This window comes from Cervus elaphus, chromosome 4, assembly GCF_910594005.1.
Source record: "Cervus elaphus chromosome 4, mCerEla1.1, whole genome shotgun sequence".
In the NCBI taxonomy this organism is placed as follows: domain Eukaryota; kingdom Metazoa; phylum Chordata; class Mammalia; order Artiodactyla; family Cervidae; genus Cervus; species Cervus elaphus.
In genome coordinates this window covers 37,328,487-37,346,991 of record NC_057818.1, presented here as the reverse complement: position 1 = coordinate 37,346,991, position 18,505 = coordinate 37,328,487, and the positions used below count along the sequence as shown (strand labels likewise).

The window sequence follows — 18,505 nt, the reverse complement described above, 5'->3', positions numbered from 1 at the left end:
ACAACATTATCTGCTACAGGGAAAGTTTGGAAGTAACTTAAAAGAGTTTAGAGGTAACTTATTTCTACAAAAACGTGCTAAGAACCTTGTTTCTTAAAACTCATATATAAGTCAAGTGACCTACTTGTGTGCATGCACGCTCAGTCGTGTACGACTCTTTGCAACCCTATGGACTGTAGCCTGTCAGGGTCTCTGTCTATGCAACTTCCCAGGCAAGAATACTGGAGTGGGTTGCCATTTCCTCCTCCAGCAGCTCTTCCCAACCCAGGGATCGAACCCATATCTCCTGCATTAGCAGGTGGATTCTTTAACACTGGGCCACCTGGGAAGCCCCTACATACTTGTAGATTAATACATAAATTTACTAAAAAATATAGCAAATTCTTAATATATTTATTTAAAATAAATGCATAAAATAATAGCAAGAACAGTTTAGATTTCAAATCTGTGGATGAAGAGCCAAGGATACAGAATGCCAACTGTGAAGTAATACATGGATTTTTGACTGTGCTAAGGGACAGCACCCCTACCCACTCCAACCCTCCATCGTTAAAGGGTCAACTGTATTATTAATTTGTTTGGAAAGATGAAAATGGAGTTTTAAATGATACTACATAGAGAAACCCATGTATATTTTACACAGTTTGCTTAAATTACATTTTAAAATTAAGAACTATTAGTTCTAGATTTGTAAACAAGAAATTAAATTATCACATCATTTTACTGCTTTAAAAACCATAAAAAAGAGATGATACTTTGTGGACCTAACTAAACTTTTTACAGAAAGCTATGAGATTAGAAACATTCTTTAAAGTCCTCAAAAGAAGCAAATACCTTTCACTGATTTTAAAAAATATAACAGAAATGACATTTAACTAAGCTTCCAAGATAAAAAATGTGGTCCCTAGTATTTAAATATGCACTTATATTTTATAACTTTTCAACATCAGTGCAAAATCAGTTGAGTTTCCTTAAAAAAAAAAAAAGTCATAAAAATTTACAAGTGTGCTAAGTGAACCAATAGTGGAACGGAGAAGGAGTAAACAAGACTGTTCAGAAAATAGTAATAAAAAACAACACAGGTGACCTGGAAACCGTTTCTGGTCTGAAACACTTACTGTTCAGCCTAAGTTATTCTTTTTTTAAGTATTTCATTTTTCTTACTGGTAACAATGACTTAAAATCTAAGTACTCTGATAAAAGTCACCAGATATAAGAACATATTTTCAGATCAAAGAAGAAAGATATTGAGAGAAAAAATTTTATAAGGCCAACATTCATATTGCCAAGGGATTGAAAAATCTAGAACACACAAAGTGGCTGCAAACCTGCTTTGTCAACACCTTACATGCCAACCTTCGTTTTCTACTTTTCTTCTTCTTCTTCTTAAAATATTAACGTAAAGTTTAAAACTTTACATAAAGCTTTAGTTTCAATCAGTATCAATTCACTATTTAGAAACAAAAAAAGAAAGGAAGGAAGGAAGAAAGAAAGAAAGAAAAAAAGACTTATGAAGAAGTCTGAAAACGAGACCGACCTATACCCTGGGTGAGATTGGATGGGTTAAGTGTCTCTGGCACTATTTGTCTTCACTATTGACAGACACTGTCACACAACCCACCACACGATGCCTGTCTCTGAATGGCGAAGCTAGAATGCAAGTTAAGTGTATTAATAGAAAAACCAACTAGCATCCCAGCATATAAAATAAGCAATCCAGATTACTTTACCAAAAAACAAAAATAAAAACAAAACAGAAAAAAAAACCAAAACCCCAAAATTGTAGTGTCTATCATTTAATTTACATGTTTAAAACAGTTTCAATTTCTCATTTGTACTTTCCCCACCCAACATAAGTTTATATGTTACAATAAGCAATGTTTTAAAACAAACTTTAAAAAATTTAAATTAGTAACACCCAAATAAATGCATATGGGGAAATTTCTTATTCAAAATGTTTGTTAACTCATATTCACCAATTTGCTCTTTTGTTTACTAATGCAATCTAATCCATAAGCCAGAATGCTCTAAGTGTTTTTAAACTGTTCCCTTACCCAAATTTCAGAACAGAAAATGTTATGTTCTGACAAATACACAAGAGCAGAAAAAAAAAAAAAAAATCTGCATTTTATAGCAAAAGAGTATTTTCATTTCTCAGGCCAGCTTCCAAACACTTCCTCATACCCCTCCCCCCAAAAGTTACTAATGTACACTTAAAAAAAAATTTTTTTTTAATTTTAAAAAAATTTTGCCCATGCCACACAGCATGTGGAATCTTAGTTCCAAACTAGGGATCGAATCATGTCTCTGCATTGGAAGCTTGGTGTCTTACCACTGAACTGCCAGAGAAGTTCTAATTTACACTTTTAAATTAGATATGCTAGTGTGCATAAAATGCTTGATCCCAGTGGCTCTATTTTGTAAAAAATTAGCTCTACTGATGAAACTGAAAGGTTTGTTACTGGTTTACTACAGACCACCCTTTTCTCCTCCAGTTCATCAAACTGCCAGTCAGAATTCTAATACTATATAATAACTACTCTCTCACTTTCAATCTAAATTCTCCTAAAATAATTATTTTTACCTTGTCTGAGTGCCATTAATAAATATATTCACAGAATATTTATTAAATAATGTTTACTGAAAAATAAAATGCTTACATTTGCAAGTGTCCTGACACTTAGAGCAATGTTTTTAAAACATGTATTTTGTCCTATTCAACCCTAAGTATATAAGCACAGGGTTAAAACAGGTACTAAGTACACATTATACAATTTGTTTTTTAAATCTTCTCGGAAGAGAAAGATGCCTTCTATCATCCAGTGATTTAAATACTACTAGGTAGCATCAGTCATTGATATTATCCTCACACTCAAATAATTTAAACACAATAGGGAATAACTATACTAGCTGACAACTGTATTTGTTGTTGTCAAAGACCCCAGGAAGAACGAGGTTTAAAAAAAATAGACAGCAATTATTCTACCTGAAAAGTAATGTTTACTTGAAGACAAAAAGAGAGATTACCACCACATTAACTTAAGGACTGGAGAGAAAAAGCAGTTCTGAGGGATGCTATTTGAAGGTCACTTCAAAGCTTTATCATACAATACATTTTAAAATAGTTTAGAGTAAATAAAGGCACCCCTGCCAACACCAGTCCAATGTCTTTACATTTCTTTTTTTAGAAGTGACCAAAAAAAGGAAAAGAAAATAGTTTTTGTATCAGTATCATCAAAATCTTCTAATTTAATTATTCATAATGGTTTTACAACTGGATCTGGATTAGAGTGTATATTAGATCCAACTGTAGATAAAATAAAACATCTAGACAAAACCCAAAAGCAATAAATTGCTCTACTAAAAAGTTTTGATAATCGATCATCCAACTTTATCATTTAATGTTTTAAAAAGTGGGAAGAGCATTCTAGGAAGAATACTTAATCAGTCAAATTTGCGGAATCAAATTTGCGGAATCCTTATGATTCATCATCCTCCATCCATGTTTTTTTTTTTTTATTTACAAAGGTTCCCAGTGAGAGAGTATCAACATTAAAGACTAACTCAGAGAGGAAATCCAATGGCCCATGTGTTGTCTGATACACAAAACTTCAAAACAATGCAAAAAACAGAGTGAGAATGGAAAGAAAGAAGCAAAACAAGGCTTAGAAACTTATTTTTATAAAAATAAGGTCTATTTTTAAAAACCTTACTAACAAATGAAAGGAGAAATCCATGTGGGAGGGAGGTCAATGTTCATCTAAACATTATTAATCATCAAGCAACATTAAGTATCTATCTTCATAATAGCCTTAAGAAAGTTGTCATTACTGTCCAGTTACAGGGGTAATATGAAAAATTTACTGAATTTCCACAAGATTCTGTCTATATGATAGAAATGATAAGACAGCAATCAATTCATATTAGTTCTTTATGATTCCAAAGCTCAAGCTAATTTTATTGTATTTCACAAATATGAAAAGAAAAATACTGTCTCAGAAATAGGTGAAATCTCTTGTTGTATCCTACCCATATCAACTCCCTCACTCTAGTACAGCTGGAGTGTCTTTACATATAACTTGGTTACCATTATTTATATAACTAATTATTATAAAACAGTTATGGTAATACCTTTTGCTTATTATCAATCTTATTGGTAACATAAAAAAGTAAGCCTACTTCTGTACATTAACTTACTAATGTGAAATTCTACAAAACACAGGGAAAAAAGAAACTGTGTCTATTTGATATATGTATTTTGTCTATGAATGGTTGAGAATCTGTGCAGTTTCAGAATGCTATTCTAAAACTCGGGTGACACAAAAATGTGCTCATTCTATCAGAAAATGAATAAATCACAATATTTATAAAAGTTGCTAAAAATTAAGAGGACAAAAAAGGTAAACATTTAGGGAATAAATCATTAACAGGCCATGTGTACTTTTTGTCAATGAAAATTTACAACATGGACAATCTCCCAAATTGGTAATTGTTTCTGAATTAACCATTACGGTCCAAGACTGCTGATGCTTTTTTCATTCTAATAATGCAGATGTTAGTAAACATCTATACACAGGTCCATATACACATATTTCTGTATGTATAAATGTATGTATTTATATGTAATTTTATTTTATTTTTATATGTAATTTTAAAAGACAGAATGAGGGGTAGTTTTAAAACCTACTTGGTAACATGTTTGAAACTGACTTACTTTTAGAAGTGGTCCAGTTTTCTAGGAAAAGTAGGAATTGATCATATGGAATAACCAAGATCAATTCACCTTTCAGTTTACAACAATATCTCAATAAAGCTGTTATTTAAGAAAAATATCTGCCATATCTCTTTAAAACCCCTAAATTCTAATGTGACTGTTTTAGTTCTTAGTAATTCTTACTAATATATTTTAGTGTCTTATAACCTACACTATAGGATTAAAGAAATAACAAAAAGAATCCTTTCACAACTTGCATTTTTTATCTACTCCTTGAACAACTCTTTATTTTGCCAAAAAATATAATAAGTTCATGTAGATAACTTTATGTTAGAAAAATGGCCTCTATCTTAATTACCAAAAACCTACAATATTCGTCAGGAAGTCTGTACTTTAAAACTTTTATACATTCACATATTGAATCTCAAACTACTAAGAAACTTTCTAGTGGGATAAAAACAGATGTTTTTAAAAAATGATTTAAAATACAAATTCCAGACTGCTGACTTTCAACTACACCTTCAGACTGTGACAGCTGGCCCTCTGGAGAGGGGAGACATTGTGAAGAAGGAAGCCCTCTTTCCCCTACTGCCAATCCAGGGTCTTACAAGACTGAAGATATTATAAATGACAGTATTAAAAGTGTGTATAGTGTAGAGACAGAAAAGGAGGTTTAAGAGACATTCTTTTACCCAATATTCTGGATTATGGATTAGCAGCATCATGTTTACTCAAATCCTTCAGTAATAAGTAAAGGTAAAAAAATATAGATTGGCGAATCTGAGAAACACATTTTTAATAATTAAATAATTTAAAATGTACATGAATATCTATATGCCCAGTCTCTAAATTTTAAAATTTAAATTGATTCAGAATTTGTGAAACACAAACCTTTATGGCAGAACTAGAAGTCTGTTCCCACCAGGCCCTCATACCTGATAGCAGCCAATCCAGCTCCTTCAAAACTCTGAAGAATTAACTACATCAAGAGTCATCATTTTTATGCATTTCATATTAAAACAGCAAATGCTATAGATTAAAAAAAAAATCACAAAAGTCTAAATTAATGTATCTTTCCCTAAATATCTAGTCTTTTGGCCAGGAAACACTGAGTAACTGGTAATTTACTCCAAAACTCTTTTTGACATTTATGTCACTAAGGATATTAATATGCCAAATTTTAAAAAAGCAACTCTAAATATACATACTAACTGAACTCCCTACAATAATTATTCTGCAATTTAAACTCTCTTACCTATAATGTTATATGACGAAGGCTCTATCAATAAGACACTAGAATTCTAGAATAAGTCTATGTTGGTTAAAAGTAAATACGTAAAAAAAAAATTACAAATGGGTTTTAGATCACAGAAACTTTCTGTGTGTGAATATATGAAAATTGTCAAGGTCATCTCCTTACTCTTTTCACAATCTTACAATGTCAATAACTGCTTGATCTAATAAAAGATTTCATTACTTCAGAATACTTCCTTTAGTTAATTCTTACTTTCATGATTTTTCAACTCAAAGCCTTCATTCTAATTTATCTGGAGAGGATTATGGAGGGAGGGAGGGAGAGAGGGAGGAAGAACCAACATTCCATCAGTGACTCAAATTAAAAAACTTTCAATATTTATATATAAAAACTTCTAAAACTGAGTTTGGTATTATTTAAAAGGAAGTGTTGTTCTTTTTCCAAACCTAGCTAACATTTTTCAGCTTTTAAAAGGAACTGGATCTACTGTCAACAGATGTTAAAAAGCACAGAAGAAACAGACTTTTAGTTCTATACAGATTCAACATGGCTTTAAAAAAAAAATCTCAAAAGATACAAAAGAAATCAGTTAGTCAATTTCTACCTGTGGATTTAAAGTGAAATATTTCATTTAAATTTTTTTAAAAATATTTTATTATCTGATACTATTTTAAAACTAAATACTTAAATTCCAGAAAAAAATATTCAGTGCATATAAAATGAAACCAGGTCATCTTTACAATTCAATTACTAAAAAGTTCACAATTAAATCCACAGAATCTGTTAGAAAATGTCTGGCAACACATGAACAGTGAGCAGGGCTGGTATGTTTCTTGGCCATGGTTAAAGTTTTCCTGCCCTCAACCAGGAAGGCTGCAGATTGCACTGTATGGTTCAGGGGAAATATTGGTACACAAAATTGACTGGACTTAAGTTAATACAAATAAGAAAAATACCCAAAGTTCTACTTGAGTACCAATATCCTCACTTAAACCACAACCTTCCACTTCACTGTTCTCTTTGAAACAAAAAGAATTTACTGAAAACAATCCTCTGATGGATTTTAAGTACCATTTTAAAAGATGAGAGGTATCATATTGGGCAAGAAACCTCTAATTAGTAAGAGACAGATAAAACTTCAGAGTATGTACATATAATTTTCTAACTTTTTTAAAAAAACCAAACACACTTAGTAATCTGTAAACCCAACTAAAAAAAGAATTACAGTTGGGCAATCTAGTATTATTGAAAGCATTCTTATTATTTATCATAATCAAGACATTTTCTTATTAGTTTATCTGTCAATCTTTTCTTTTAATTCAGTAAAAATTTGAACCAATTTTATATAATTATAAAGTGTATGATTTGAGAGCTGATTAAAAATAAACTTGATAAATTTCAAACATTATTTTTCATACTTTTTCACTGATATAAAAAAAGTATCTTTATATAAACATTACATTCAGATCTTCCATTACTTTTGATTGAATTTAAAGTAAGTGTAAGGTCACACATGTTTTTAAATGTAGAGAAAAGGTTATAGTAACACGCTACAAACAAAAAAAAACTTGAGTGCTTGAGTCCTTTTTCAGATTACACGAAATAAAACATTTTCCCCTCTGAGTAAACTTTCAAAAAAAACTGTTTTATAGACTCAAATGTAATTTTCTATCCACAGCTTGGTATTTAATAACTTTATTATGTGCAGTCAACCAAAGAGCTTTAAACTCACTCCCATAGTTGAAGATAAGATCCATTCTGGGAGATGGCACTAACAAATATGCCAATGTGAAATTTTAAGAAATAATACATGTGTAAGACTATTTTATAGAAAATTTTTAATGTTAAAAGTATGTATTTTAAAACCTCCTGAAACAAACCCTCAAATCACACTCTTTAATACGAATTTTGCCAGCACTGTTCATGTTGACCAGATAATGCTTTAGTTTTCTTTAAAAAATAAAATGAAATGCATACCAGCAGCAACTACAGCTGGAGGAGGCGAGCCTGCCTCACCACCACTTGTCTGACTCATTGATGCTACAGATGTTTCTCTAGATGGAGGTAACTGTAACTCCTTTGGGAGAAGATCATAGACAGATTCTGTTGGGAGAAAGACAAAAAATTTTTATGAGCACAAAATTAATGTCTTTCCACTCACAAGAGTTATATTATTCATACACACACACACTAAACTTCATGTAATTACTGTTGTAAAAATTATTAGCAAACATTTTTCTTTTATTATAATTTTAGTGAACTACACAAAGAATTTTCCATTCATTCTGACTCCCATTTTCTTCTTGGCTTTTCTTTTCATGCTGATGATATACAGAAAAAGTTACTAAAATTTTTAAACCATATAAAACTAGACAGTAGAGATGTCAAATAACCCAAGATGCTCCAACACCTTTCTTTGTATTAAAAAAATAAGTATTATATATCATCCTTTACATGTAAGATGGCACATACTAGTGTATATCAGCTATAAATTGGCTTCTTCAAACAGACCACTAGTCTACTCCTGCTCTTTCATCCAGCACTTTCATCAAATATTTTAATTTGCTATCACATTGAATTTTTCCCTCCTAAAGAAGCTAAAAAGAGGAATGTTATGACTCAAGGAACTACTTCTTACTCTGAGGTATCTCCAACTCAAGAAAGGCACAAGCACAGAATTCTCTGAAATGAAAAAGCATAAATGCCTTTATTAGACTATGATGACTTTTGTATCCCAGATTAAAGAATACTGTATCTTTTAAATATATTTTATAATATTATAATTGTCCATAAAATAAAATTTATATCTACTATTCAAAAATTATTTTATAATTATTATTACATGCATTTTGGACAGAAATAGTAATCAAGATATCCTCTAAAGATAGTAGAATCAATGTTGGAAAAAACTTCAGAAGACCAATTAGAATCCTATGTTCATTTTCTAAAGAATCAAGGCACAGAGTTTAAGGGACTTGCCTAGTATTCCAAGAAAAGCAACATTTCAACAGTTAAGGAAGATTATTATTTGTACTAAGTGATTAAAAAAATAAAAGGAGCACTAGAAGACATTTTATCCTTGGTAGCAAACAATATTGCTAGCTAACTGTTTACTGATTTCAAAAATACTTTGATCCTCCCAGTTAAAATATGTATCCTGAATTTCATGCAGATAGGGATAAGAAAGAATATCATGAAGGAAAGCTAAAATTAGAAGTTGTAGTATTAAATGTTCTTTGTTCACAATAAAGAATCAACTCAAAATTTTCTTTTGAAAACTATTACCTAACACTTGAAATTTTCATCTTCAAAGCATTTGGCAAATTTTATATCTTTCTGAATGTAATAAAAATTTTCAGCTTCTTAAACCATTGCTAAAAGCCTTAAGTGTTAGTTCTACAAGGTCTTGTAGGTCTTCATAGAACCGTTCGACTTCAGCTTTTTCAGCATTACTGGTCAGGGCACAGACTTGGATTACTGTGATATTGAGTGGTTTGCCTTGGAAATGAACAGAGATCATTCTGTCATTTTTGAGATTGCACCCAAGTATGGCATTTTGGACTCTTTTGTTGACTATGATGGCTACTCCATTTCTTCTAAGGGATTCTTGCCCACAGTAGTAGATATAATGGTCATCTGATGTCCAAAAAAGATGTCCTTTTCATTATAGGGGGCTGGAATGTGAAAGTAGGAAGTCAAGAAATACCTGGAGTAACAGGCAAATTTGGTCCTGACATCCAGAATGAAGCAGAGCAAAGGCTAAAAGAGTTTTGCCAAGAGAACGCACTGGTCACAGCAAACACCCTCTTCCAACAACACAAGAGAAGACTCTACACATGGACATCACCAGACGGTCAATATCAAAATCAGACTGATTATATTCTTTGCAGCCAAAGATGGAGAAGCTCTATAGAGACAACAAAAACAAGACCGGGAGCTGACTGTGGCTCATGAACTCCTTATTGCCAAATTTAGACTTAAATTGAAGAAAATAGGGAAAACCCCTAGACCATTCAGGTATGACCTAAATCAAATCCCTTATGATTGATTATACAGTGGAAGTGACAAATAGATTCAAGGGATTAGATCTGACAGACAGAGTGCCTAAAGAACTATGGACGTAGGTTTGTGACACTGAACAGGAGGCAATGATCAAGACTATCCCCAAGAAAAAGAAGTGCAAAAAGGCAAAATGGTTGTCTGAGGAGGCCTTACAAACAGCTGTGAAAAGAAGAGAAGCAAACAGCAAAGGAGCAAAGAAAAGATATACCCGTTTGAGTGCAGAGTTCCAAAGAACAGCAAGGAGAGACAAGAAAGCCTTCCTCAGTGATCAATGCAAAGAAAGAGGAAAACAATAGGATGGGAAAGACTAGCGATCTCTTCAAGAAAATCAGAGATACCAAGGGAACATTCCATGCAAAGATGGGCACAATAAGGACAGAAATGGTAAGGACCTAACAGAAGCAGAAGAGATTAAGAGGAGGTGGCAAGAATACACAGAAGAACTATACAAAAAAGATCTTCATGACCTAGATAATCATGATGGTGTGATCACTCACCTAGAGCCATACATCCTGGAATGCGAAGTCAAGTGGGCCTTAGAAAGCATAACTATGAACAAAGCTAGTGGAGGTGATGGAATTCCAGTTGAGCTATATTTCAAATCCTAAAAGATGATGCTGTGAAACTGCTGCATTCAATATGCCAGCAAATTAGGAAAACTCAGTAGTGGCCACAGGACTGGAAAAGGTCAGTTTTCATTCCAATCACAGAGAAAGGCAAAGCCAAAGAATGCTCAAACTACCGCACAATTGCACTCATCTCACACACTAGTAAAGTAATTCTCAAAATTCTCCAAGTCAGGCTTCAGCAATACGTGAACCATGAACTTCCAGATGTTCAAGCTGGTTTTAAAAAAGGCAGAGGAACCAGAGATCAAATTGCCAAAATCTGCTGGATCATTGAAAAAGCGACAGAGTTCCAGAAAAACATCTACTTCTGGTTTACTGACTGTGCCAAAGTCTCTGACTATGTGGATCACAATAAACTGTGGAAAATTCTGAAAGAGATGGGAATACCAGACCACCTGACCTGCCTCTTGAGAAACCTGTATGCAGGTCAGGAAGCCAACAGTTAGAACTGGGACATGGAACAACAGACTGGTTCCAAATAGGAAAAGGAGTACGTCAAGGCTGTATATTGTCACCCTGCTTATTTAACTTATATGTAGAGTACGTCATGAGAAATGCTGGGCTGGATGAAGCACAAGCTGGAATCAAGATTGCCAGGAGAAATATCAAAAACCTCAGATATGTAGATGACACCACCCTTATGGCAGAAAGCGAAGAAGAACTAAGGAGCCTCTTGATGAAAGTGAAAGAGGAGAGTGAAAAAGTTGGCTTAAAACTGAACATTCAGAAAACTAACATCATGGCATCTGGTCCCGTCACTTCATAGCTAATAGATGGGGAGCATTGGAAACAGTGAGAGACTTTATTTTTTTGGGCTCCAAAATCACTGCAGATGGTGACTGCAGCCATGAAATTAAAAGATGCTTGCCCCTTGGAAGAAAAGTTATGACCAACCTAGACAGCATATTAAAAAGCAGAGGCATTTCTTTGCCAACAAAAGTCCATCTAGTCAAAGTTTGATTTTTCCAGTAGTCATGTATGGATGTGAGAGTTGGACTATAAAAAAAGCTAAGCTCTGAAGAATTGATGCTTTTGAACTGTGGTGTTGGAGAAGACTCTTAAGAGTCCCTTGGACTGCAAGGAGATCCGATCAGTCAATCCTAAAGGAAATCAGTACTGAATATTCATTGGAAGGACTGATGCTGAAGCTGAAACTCCAATACTTTGGCCACCTGATGAGAAGAACTGACTCATTTGAAAAGACCCTGATACTGGGAAAGACTGAAGGTGGGAGGAGAAAGGAACGACAGAGGATGAGATGCTTGGATGGCATCACCAACTCAATGGACATGAGTTTGAGTAAATTCCAGGAGTTGGTGATGGACAGGTAGGCCTGGCATGCTGCAGTCTATGGGGTCGCAAAGAATCGGACACAACTGAGCGATTGAACTGAACTGAACTGAGAAGGCTTAAGCAAATTATTTCCATCTTTCAAAGAATATAAAGGGAAAGAGTAGGGAGAAACTAATTAAAACAGAAATGCCACATCATCAAATATTGATTTTAATACAATTATTTTTCTCAATCCATGCTGAAAACAAGCGCTTCTTATATATAAAAGAAAAGCATACTCAAGACCTTTTTTGGGGGGAGGAGATAAACAGAAAGAAATATGAAAACAAAATTCGCTTAAAGAGAAAGGATCTGCCAAAATGCATTTATGTCAAGGGAAAAAAAAAAACAACAAACCTTAGAAACAGCCCAGTCACTAACCACATTTCACTTTCCCAAAGAGAAATACAAAGTTGAGTCTAAATTAGAAGTATAAAAGCAGTGCTAGTAAAAAATATACTGGAAAGTAACTAAATATAGAACTTCTTATATCTCAGTCTTCCCCACAGCCTACCCTCCAAATCAAATAAGTCAAGTAGAAGGTGTAGGACGCATGGATTCATTCCTTCACCAAAGGTATTTTCTGATTAACTGACTCAAGTGTTTGAAAATTAGAGAATTCAGAAGTTTTATCCTATCTTTCCAAGGAAAACAGCAGTTAATAACAGTCCCTACCATCACAGGCTCTGACTTTAAGCAACTTAAATCCTCAATGAAACTTTTATTTTAGCCTATTACCTCAAAGAGATTCCCTCCAAGATAAAACTATACAACCTGACCACACACACTGGTCTTACTCTCAGGCCTGTGTGTGTGCTAAGTTGCTTCAGTTGTGTCCTACTCTTTGCAACCCTATGGACTCAGGCCAACCTGGTTCCTCTGTCCATGGGGATTCTCCAGGCAAGAATACTGGAGTGGGTTGCCATGCCCTCTTCCAGAGGCTCTTCCCAACCCAGGGATCGAACCCAGGTCTCCCACATTGCAGGCAGAGTCTATACTGTCTGAGTCACCAGGGAAGCCCGAAGAAGAGCACAGGCCCTTTAAATACATGAAAACAACAAACAGTCCTGCCTCATGTTAAGCAGCCATATCTGTTTTCCTTGCATTATCTGTTAAATCAGCTAAATAAATATGGGAGGAATGAAATTCTAGATTTATAAGCATAGGATATGAAGAAAGAGAATGGGAAACCTATGATGGAAAAGCAGTTTGCCGAGAAAAGACTTCCTTAGAAAACAAAAGTATAATCTGTACTATATATTTTTTAAAGAACCTACTAGATTTTAAAAGAATTTTCAAGATTTTTCTTTTAGAGAGAAAAAATGGTTACAAGGTTTCTTTTTGGGGTAGTAAGAATTCCAAAATTAGATTATGGTAATGGCTATACAATTCTATAAAATATACCAACCACTACTGATTCTGTACACTTTAAATGGGTGAATCTTATGATATGCAAATTATACATGGGTAAAAGCTATTTTTAAAAAAGAGAGAAACAGGAATAGAATAAAGATAACTGAGAATTGCACAAGAGTGAGCTAGGTCTCTCAATGTTCCTAATAAACTTCACAGACAAAATACCTCTTCACATAGTTTCTGTTTGTAAAAAGTGAAACTGTGAAGGCTAACCTGCAAACTAATTTAATTGCATTTTAAGGCTCTTCTATTAGATCAGGAAAATTTGACAGCCATAGGTATCCTACTTTCAATAAAATAACCTGATGAAAATCTTTAAAAGTTCTTATGAATAAAATGAGTTAATGTAGACTTCATAAAACAGATGCCTCTAAGCAATAGCACTCAAAAATGTATGGGTTCCCCACCTTGAGAAATGCAGTTAGTTGTTACATCAACAACTTGAAAAAAGATAAAGAATTTGCAAATGACACAGGCCTAAGAGGAATACATCATATGTCATAATTCATCACAGATAATGAAAAGCTGGAATATCTGCCCAAAAGAATAAAGTGAACTTTGATACAGATCAATGTAACAGCTGGTAAAAAACTGCTCTTGTGCAGTGTACTCAAATGCATTTACTCTCTTTCTCATTCTTTTTTTCAAAATCTAAAAATGATTTTACTTTTGTTTTTTAAAGAATTCTTTCCTTGGTCTGTCAGAATTGGGGTGATCATATTTTTTCCATTAATGTGCTAATAATTTGTGCAATAATAATGTTAATCAACTCATTTAATGGTTTATTATGAATTTTAGTTGACCAAAATTCCAATATAAGTGGGATTAAGTATCCATGTAACAGACTTAGATCAAGTACAATACAATAGTTACCATAAATTATTAACATAAGTGTACGAAAAAAAGAAATTAGGCAGAAAAGGAAACAAGCTCAGAAGGTCAAGAATTTGTTTTACATTAGTGCAACAGTGCAGAGCCTACAGCGATTAGAGGAATGAAACCATTTTCGGATATTAAAAGCAAACTAATGCTTCCCAATGTTTGGTGGGAAGGCAAACAATGTAAAACTTGGCTGACTGGTTGCTGTGTGTGTTCAGTCAGTCATTCAAGAAATTCTAATTGATTCTTTTATATCACTAGTTGTTTCTGGGCAATTTGGTCTTTAACTCTGCAACATCGGCTACACGGGGAGTCTCATCACACTGCATCAAACTCAAGGAGACAGAAATCCTATCCTGAGGGCACAAGGCGGTGAAAGAGAAGAAAAAACTGGTAACTTAATAGTGAAGCAATTTTTTTATTCTTCTCAATCAGAAACTCTGTTTCCTAACTGCTGATCAACCAAATCCCATTGTACTATTTTACATGTTGCCCAGTTTCAAAAAGATGAAAGACTTCAAACCCTTATACTTTTCACTTTCCCACAGAAGAGTCCAGGGAGACAAAAACAAATGAAACAGCTGAGAAAAGACATGCTTTTCTAGTTTTTTCCCTTTGCAAAATAATGCAATTATTGCAATTGCAATTACAGCTACCATTTATTGAGCACTTGGCTGTTGGCACAGACACTGTTCAAAGGTCTTTTATATACATATTCACTTAATTTCAAAATAATTATGTGAGGTCAGTTTTACCAATACAGAATGTGAAACTTGTTTAACAGTTAAAAAAAAAAAAAAAAAAGGAAAAGAAAAATACATGTGATAAAACAACAAAAGAAGGGAATGACAAAGTTTAGGACAGCAATTTCCTTTGATGGGGAGACAAGGATATAGGACAAAGGAGTAGCAGAAATAAGTTGGTCTGGATAGCAGGTTCAAGAATGTTCTTTTTACTAAAATATATAATCTATTCGATAAATATAATAAAAATTAAAGCTATGCATGGACAGTGCATAGCCTTCAGAGTTGCTATAAGGCTTAACTAAGATGATCTGTTAAAAAGAACTCTGTAAATTATTCTTGGGGCTTCCCTGGTGGCTCAGTGGTTAAGAATCCGCCTGCCAATGCAGGAAACAAGGGTTCAATCCCTGGGTTGGGAAGAGCTCCTGGAGAAGAAAATGGCAACTCACTGTAGTATTCTTGCTTGGTAAATCCCATGAATAGAGGAAACTGGCGCGCTACAGTTCATGGGGTCACAGAGTCGAACATGACTTAGGGACTAAACAACAACATCGCCATTTTGCCTTTGTTGACCTGATAGCTAGCATTCAATATTCAGCTGCTTCAGAGTCAGAAAGTAAAGATCAGAATTTTCAGAGTCCACCTACTCTTGAACTTTTCTGAAGACACTTATTAACTTTCAGGTAACCAAACAAATCATAGTTGTACAGAACTAATACCAGAGACTTATCTTCATACAGAGATGAACAATATAAAAGGTGGTAGTGGTGGAGTAAACGAATGAATGTTTCTATTACACTGTCAAGCAATCAGCTAAATGGAAGTATTTGTGGTAAAAAAAAAAAAATACTTTGTGTTGGAAATGCTTTTAAAAATTAATGAAAAGTAAATTAATGCTCAGCACAGATATTAGCTATTCAAATAATGAGTGCTCCCTGATACTAGATGCAAACACTCTAATAATACTGGAAATGTATTTATAAAAGTTTGTATCTTGTTTCTAAAATGGGATTTCACTTTGTTTTTTAACTCTATATACAAAGCTACTTTAGCATCAAGAAGAGTTAAAAAAAGACTTACAAAGAGTTCTTGTAAATGGTTTGGCAAACTAATTGCCTTACTCTTCCATGTCTTTATTAACTACCTCAATAAGCTGGTGAATCCCAAGGCTATGGTTTCACATCAGACATTCTAAAACAAAATGCCTGGCACCTCCACTGTGCCAACATACTTCTGCATTGAAGAGAGACAGCATTCACTCTGTTAAAAACACTTGGGGCTTGACAGTCATCATACTTGGCTTCTCCACTGGAAAATGTACTGGCTGCAGGTCTACTGGATATTTGGTTTCTAAAAGATTATTAAGTCCAAGAATAACTTGTATGTGATCTCTGTTTTAATAAATTTTTCTCATTTAAATTTAAATCCATTTATTAGTTTGCTGTTACTTATTTAATTGTATCACCTCTTTTTGAATACATTTTATTACTGTTTTCCTCAAGCTAGTGGTCTACAATAATTTTAAACAATATGCAGCAGCACAGACCGCAACAATTTGGGAAATAAGAAGAATAACTTGAGATCTATTTTTTCTAATAGGTATTATTTTTCACTTTAAAATTTCACAATTATTTTCTACATAACTTAGTAACACTTATGAGATACAGAATGGAGTATTCTATTTAACCATTTTTGTTATATATTATTCTTTCTTTATTTATATTATTTTCAGAAGAAGCTATTTAAGTCTGTTCTAGAATAAACACTTTCAAAGTCCTACCTATGGCCTGAGTATGACTGAGTAAAAAACCTTTATTGATTTATAAGTTCCAAACATCTTATAAGAATATTTTTTCAATACAGCTTTAAAGAACTGTAGAGTTCAGAGCTGAAGAAGGGTAAGGAGGACTTGGGCTGAGTGTCAGAAGTAAAGAATGAGGAGGGAACTCGTGGTGCGGGTGGGGGAGGTGGAGGACCAGCAATGGTTTCGGAGCCCAAACAGGGTGAGGAAAGCATTAACGGGGAGAGGGAGGGAGGGTGAAGAGTACCTGGTGCAGAGTCCAAGCAACGTAAATAAAATATCTACAGCCTAGTATGTGGTGTCAGAACCCAAGCATAATGAATAACTTATCTAGGGGTGGGGGTAGGGAAAGGTGGGAAAGAGTGGAAGGGTGGGATGACACCCAAGAAAGCAGGATGAGAAGAGGAGATTGCGCCTGACACACAGAAGGACAACCTACTGGGTTAGAGTCCAAGCAAAGTCAAAGTCTCCTGGGATGGGTAGCCCAAACAGAATGAGGACGGTATGTAGAGGAGGGAAGGCAGAGAGTCTAGCATGGGTGTCGGAGTCAGAGCATGGTGAGAAATGCACCTTTAAGGGGATGGCACAGGATATCACAGCTGAAGCCAGTGAGGTGAAAGAGGATAGCCAACACAGGGAACAAAGCTTGAGCAGGGTACAAAGGGTATTCATGCAAGGGCAGCCAGCTCTGGCTGTAAGAACCCAAACAGTAAGAAGGATGTCCATATAATAGGGCTGCCTGGGCTGGGTATCAAAGATTAAGCAGGAAGTAGAGTGTGCCCATGAGGGGAGTGTGGAAGACCAGCATGGGAATTAGAAATTTAAGCAGGGTGTGAAGGGCATTCATGTGAGGCCTTCAAGCCTGAGCAGGATGAAGAGGACATTCCCATGGATGGGCAGCCCAGCATAAGATGTTGGAGTCCCAGTGGGGTAAACAAGATATTCATGAGGTTGAGGGAGCAGGAGCATAGGGCATCTTTTAAGTAGAATATCAAAATCTTAGTAAAGTGAAGGCTATCTGCCTAGCAGGGCTGCCCAAAATGGGGAGTCAGAACCCAAGGAGGGTGAGGAGGGTGTCAACAGATAAGCAAGAGGGCAGCTCTGGGTGTCACAGCCTACATAGGATGAAGGAGGAAAGCAGTCACAGTCTAGAGGCAAGTTATGTATGTCCACGTTGGATAATTAGGTATCAATGTGTAGGAAAGGGGGAAGCAAAGGCAAAAGAAGCTCAATTACACAGAGGGAGATTGCTCAAATAAGGAAATATATTAAAATTAAAGGGAATAAAGTTTTGCAGTGTTGAACAAAGGAGTTACAAACACAGGGAGAAAAACAAGAAGGAACCGTATAGTACTAAACTGCAACTGGAGGTATCAGCATGAACTCCTAAGAGAAAGAAAAATAAAAATATAAATGTATACAGGTATATAAGGACTTGCCTCACAGCTCAGTCGATCAAAAATCTTTCTGCATCGATTTCTGGGTCGGGAAGATCCTTTTGAGAAGGAAATAGCAACCCACTCCAGTATTCTCACCTGGAGAATCCCATGGACAGAGGAGCCTGGCAGGCTACAGTTCATGGGATCGCAAGAGTTGGACGTGACTTAGCAACTAAACCACCAGTGTCTGTAACTTCCTGAGTTGGGAGACTGAGATTGGTGGATGACCAATGAC

At 34.6% G+C, this 18,505-nt stretch overlaps 1 protein-coding gene across 7 annotated transcripts in view; it reads right to left on the bottom strand.

The window, feature by feature from the left end:
* Window positions 1-18,505, bottom strand: part of NFAT5 (nuclear factor of activated T cells 5) — a 117,478-nt gene that overhangs the window by 49,907 nt on the left and 49,066 nt on the right. For 6 of the 7 annotated variants that reach the window (XM_043898946.1, XM_043898947.1, XM_043898948.1 and 3 more), the window contains one exon: window positions 7,947-8,072. In XM_043898946.1, coding sequence (XP_043754881.1) covers window positions 7,947-8,072 — 126 coding nt within the window. Of the gene's footprint in view, window positions 1-1,537; window positions 1,651-7,946; window positions 8,073-18,505 lie in introns of those variants that run through there. The other variant, XM_043898952.1, reaches the window with a different exon arrangement.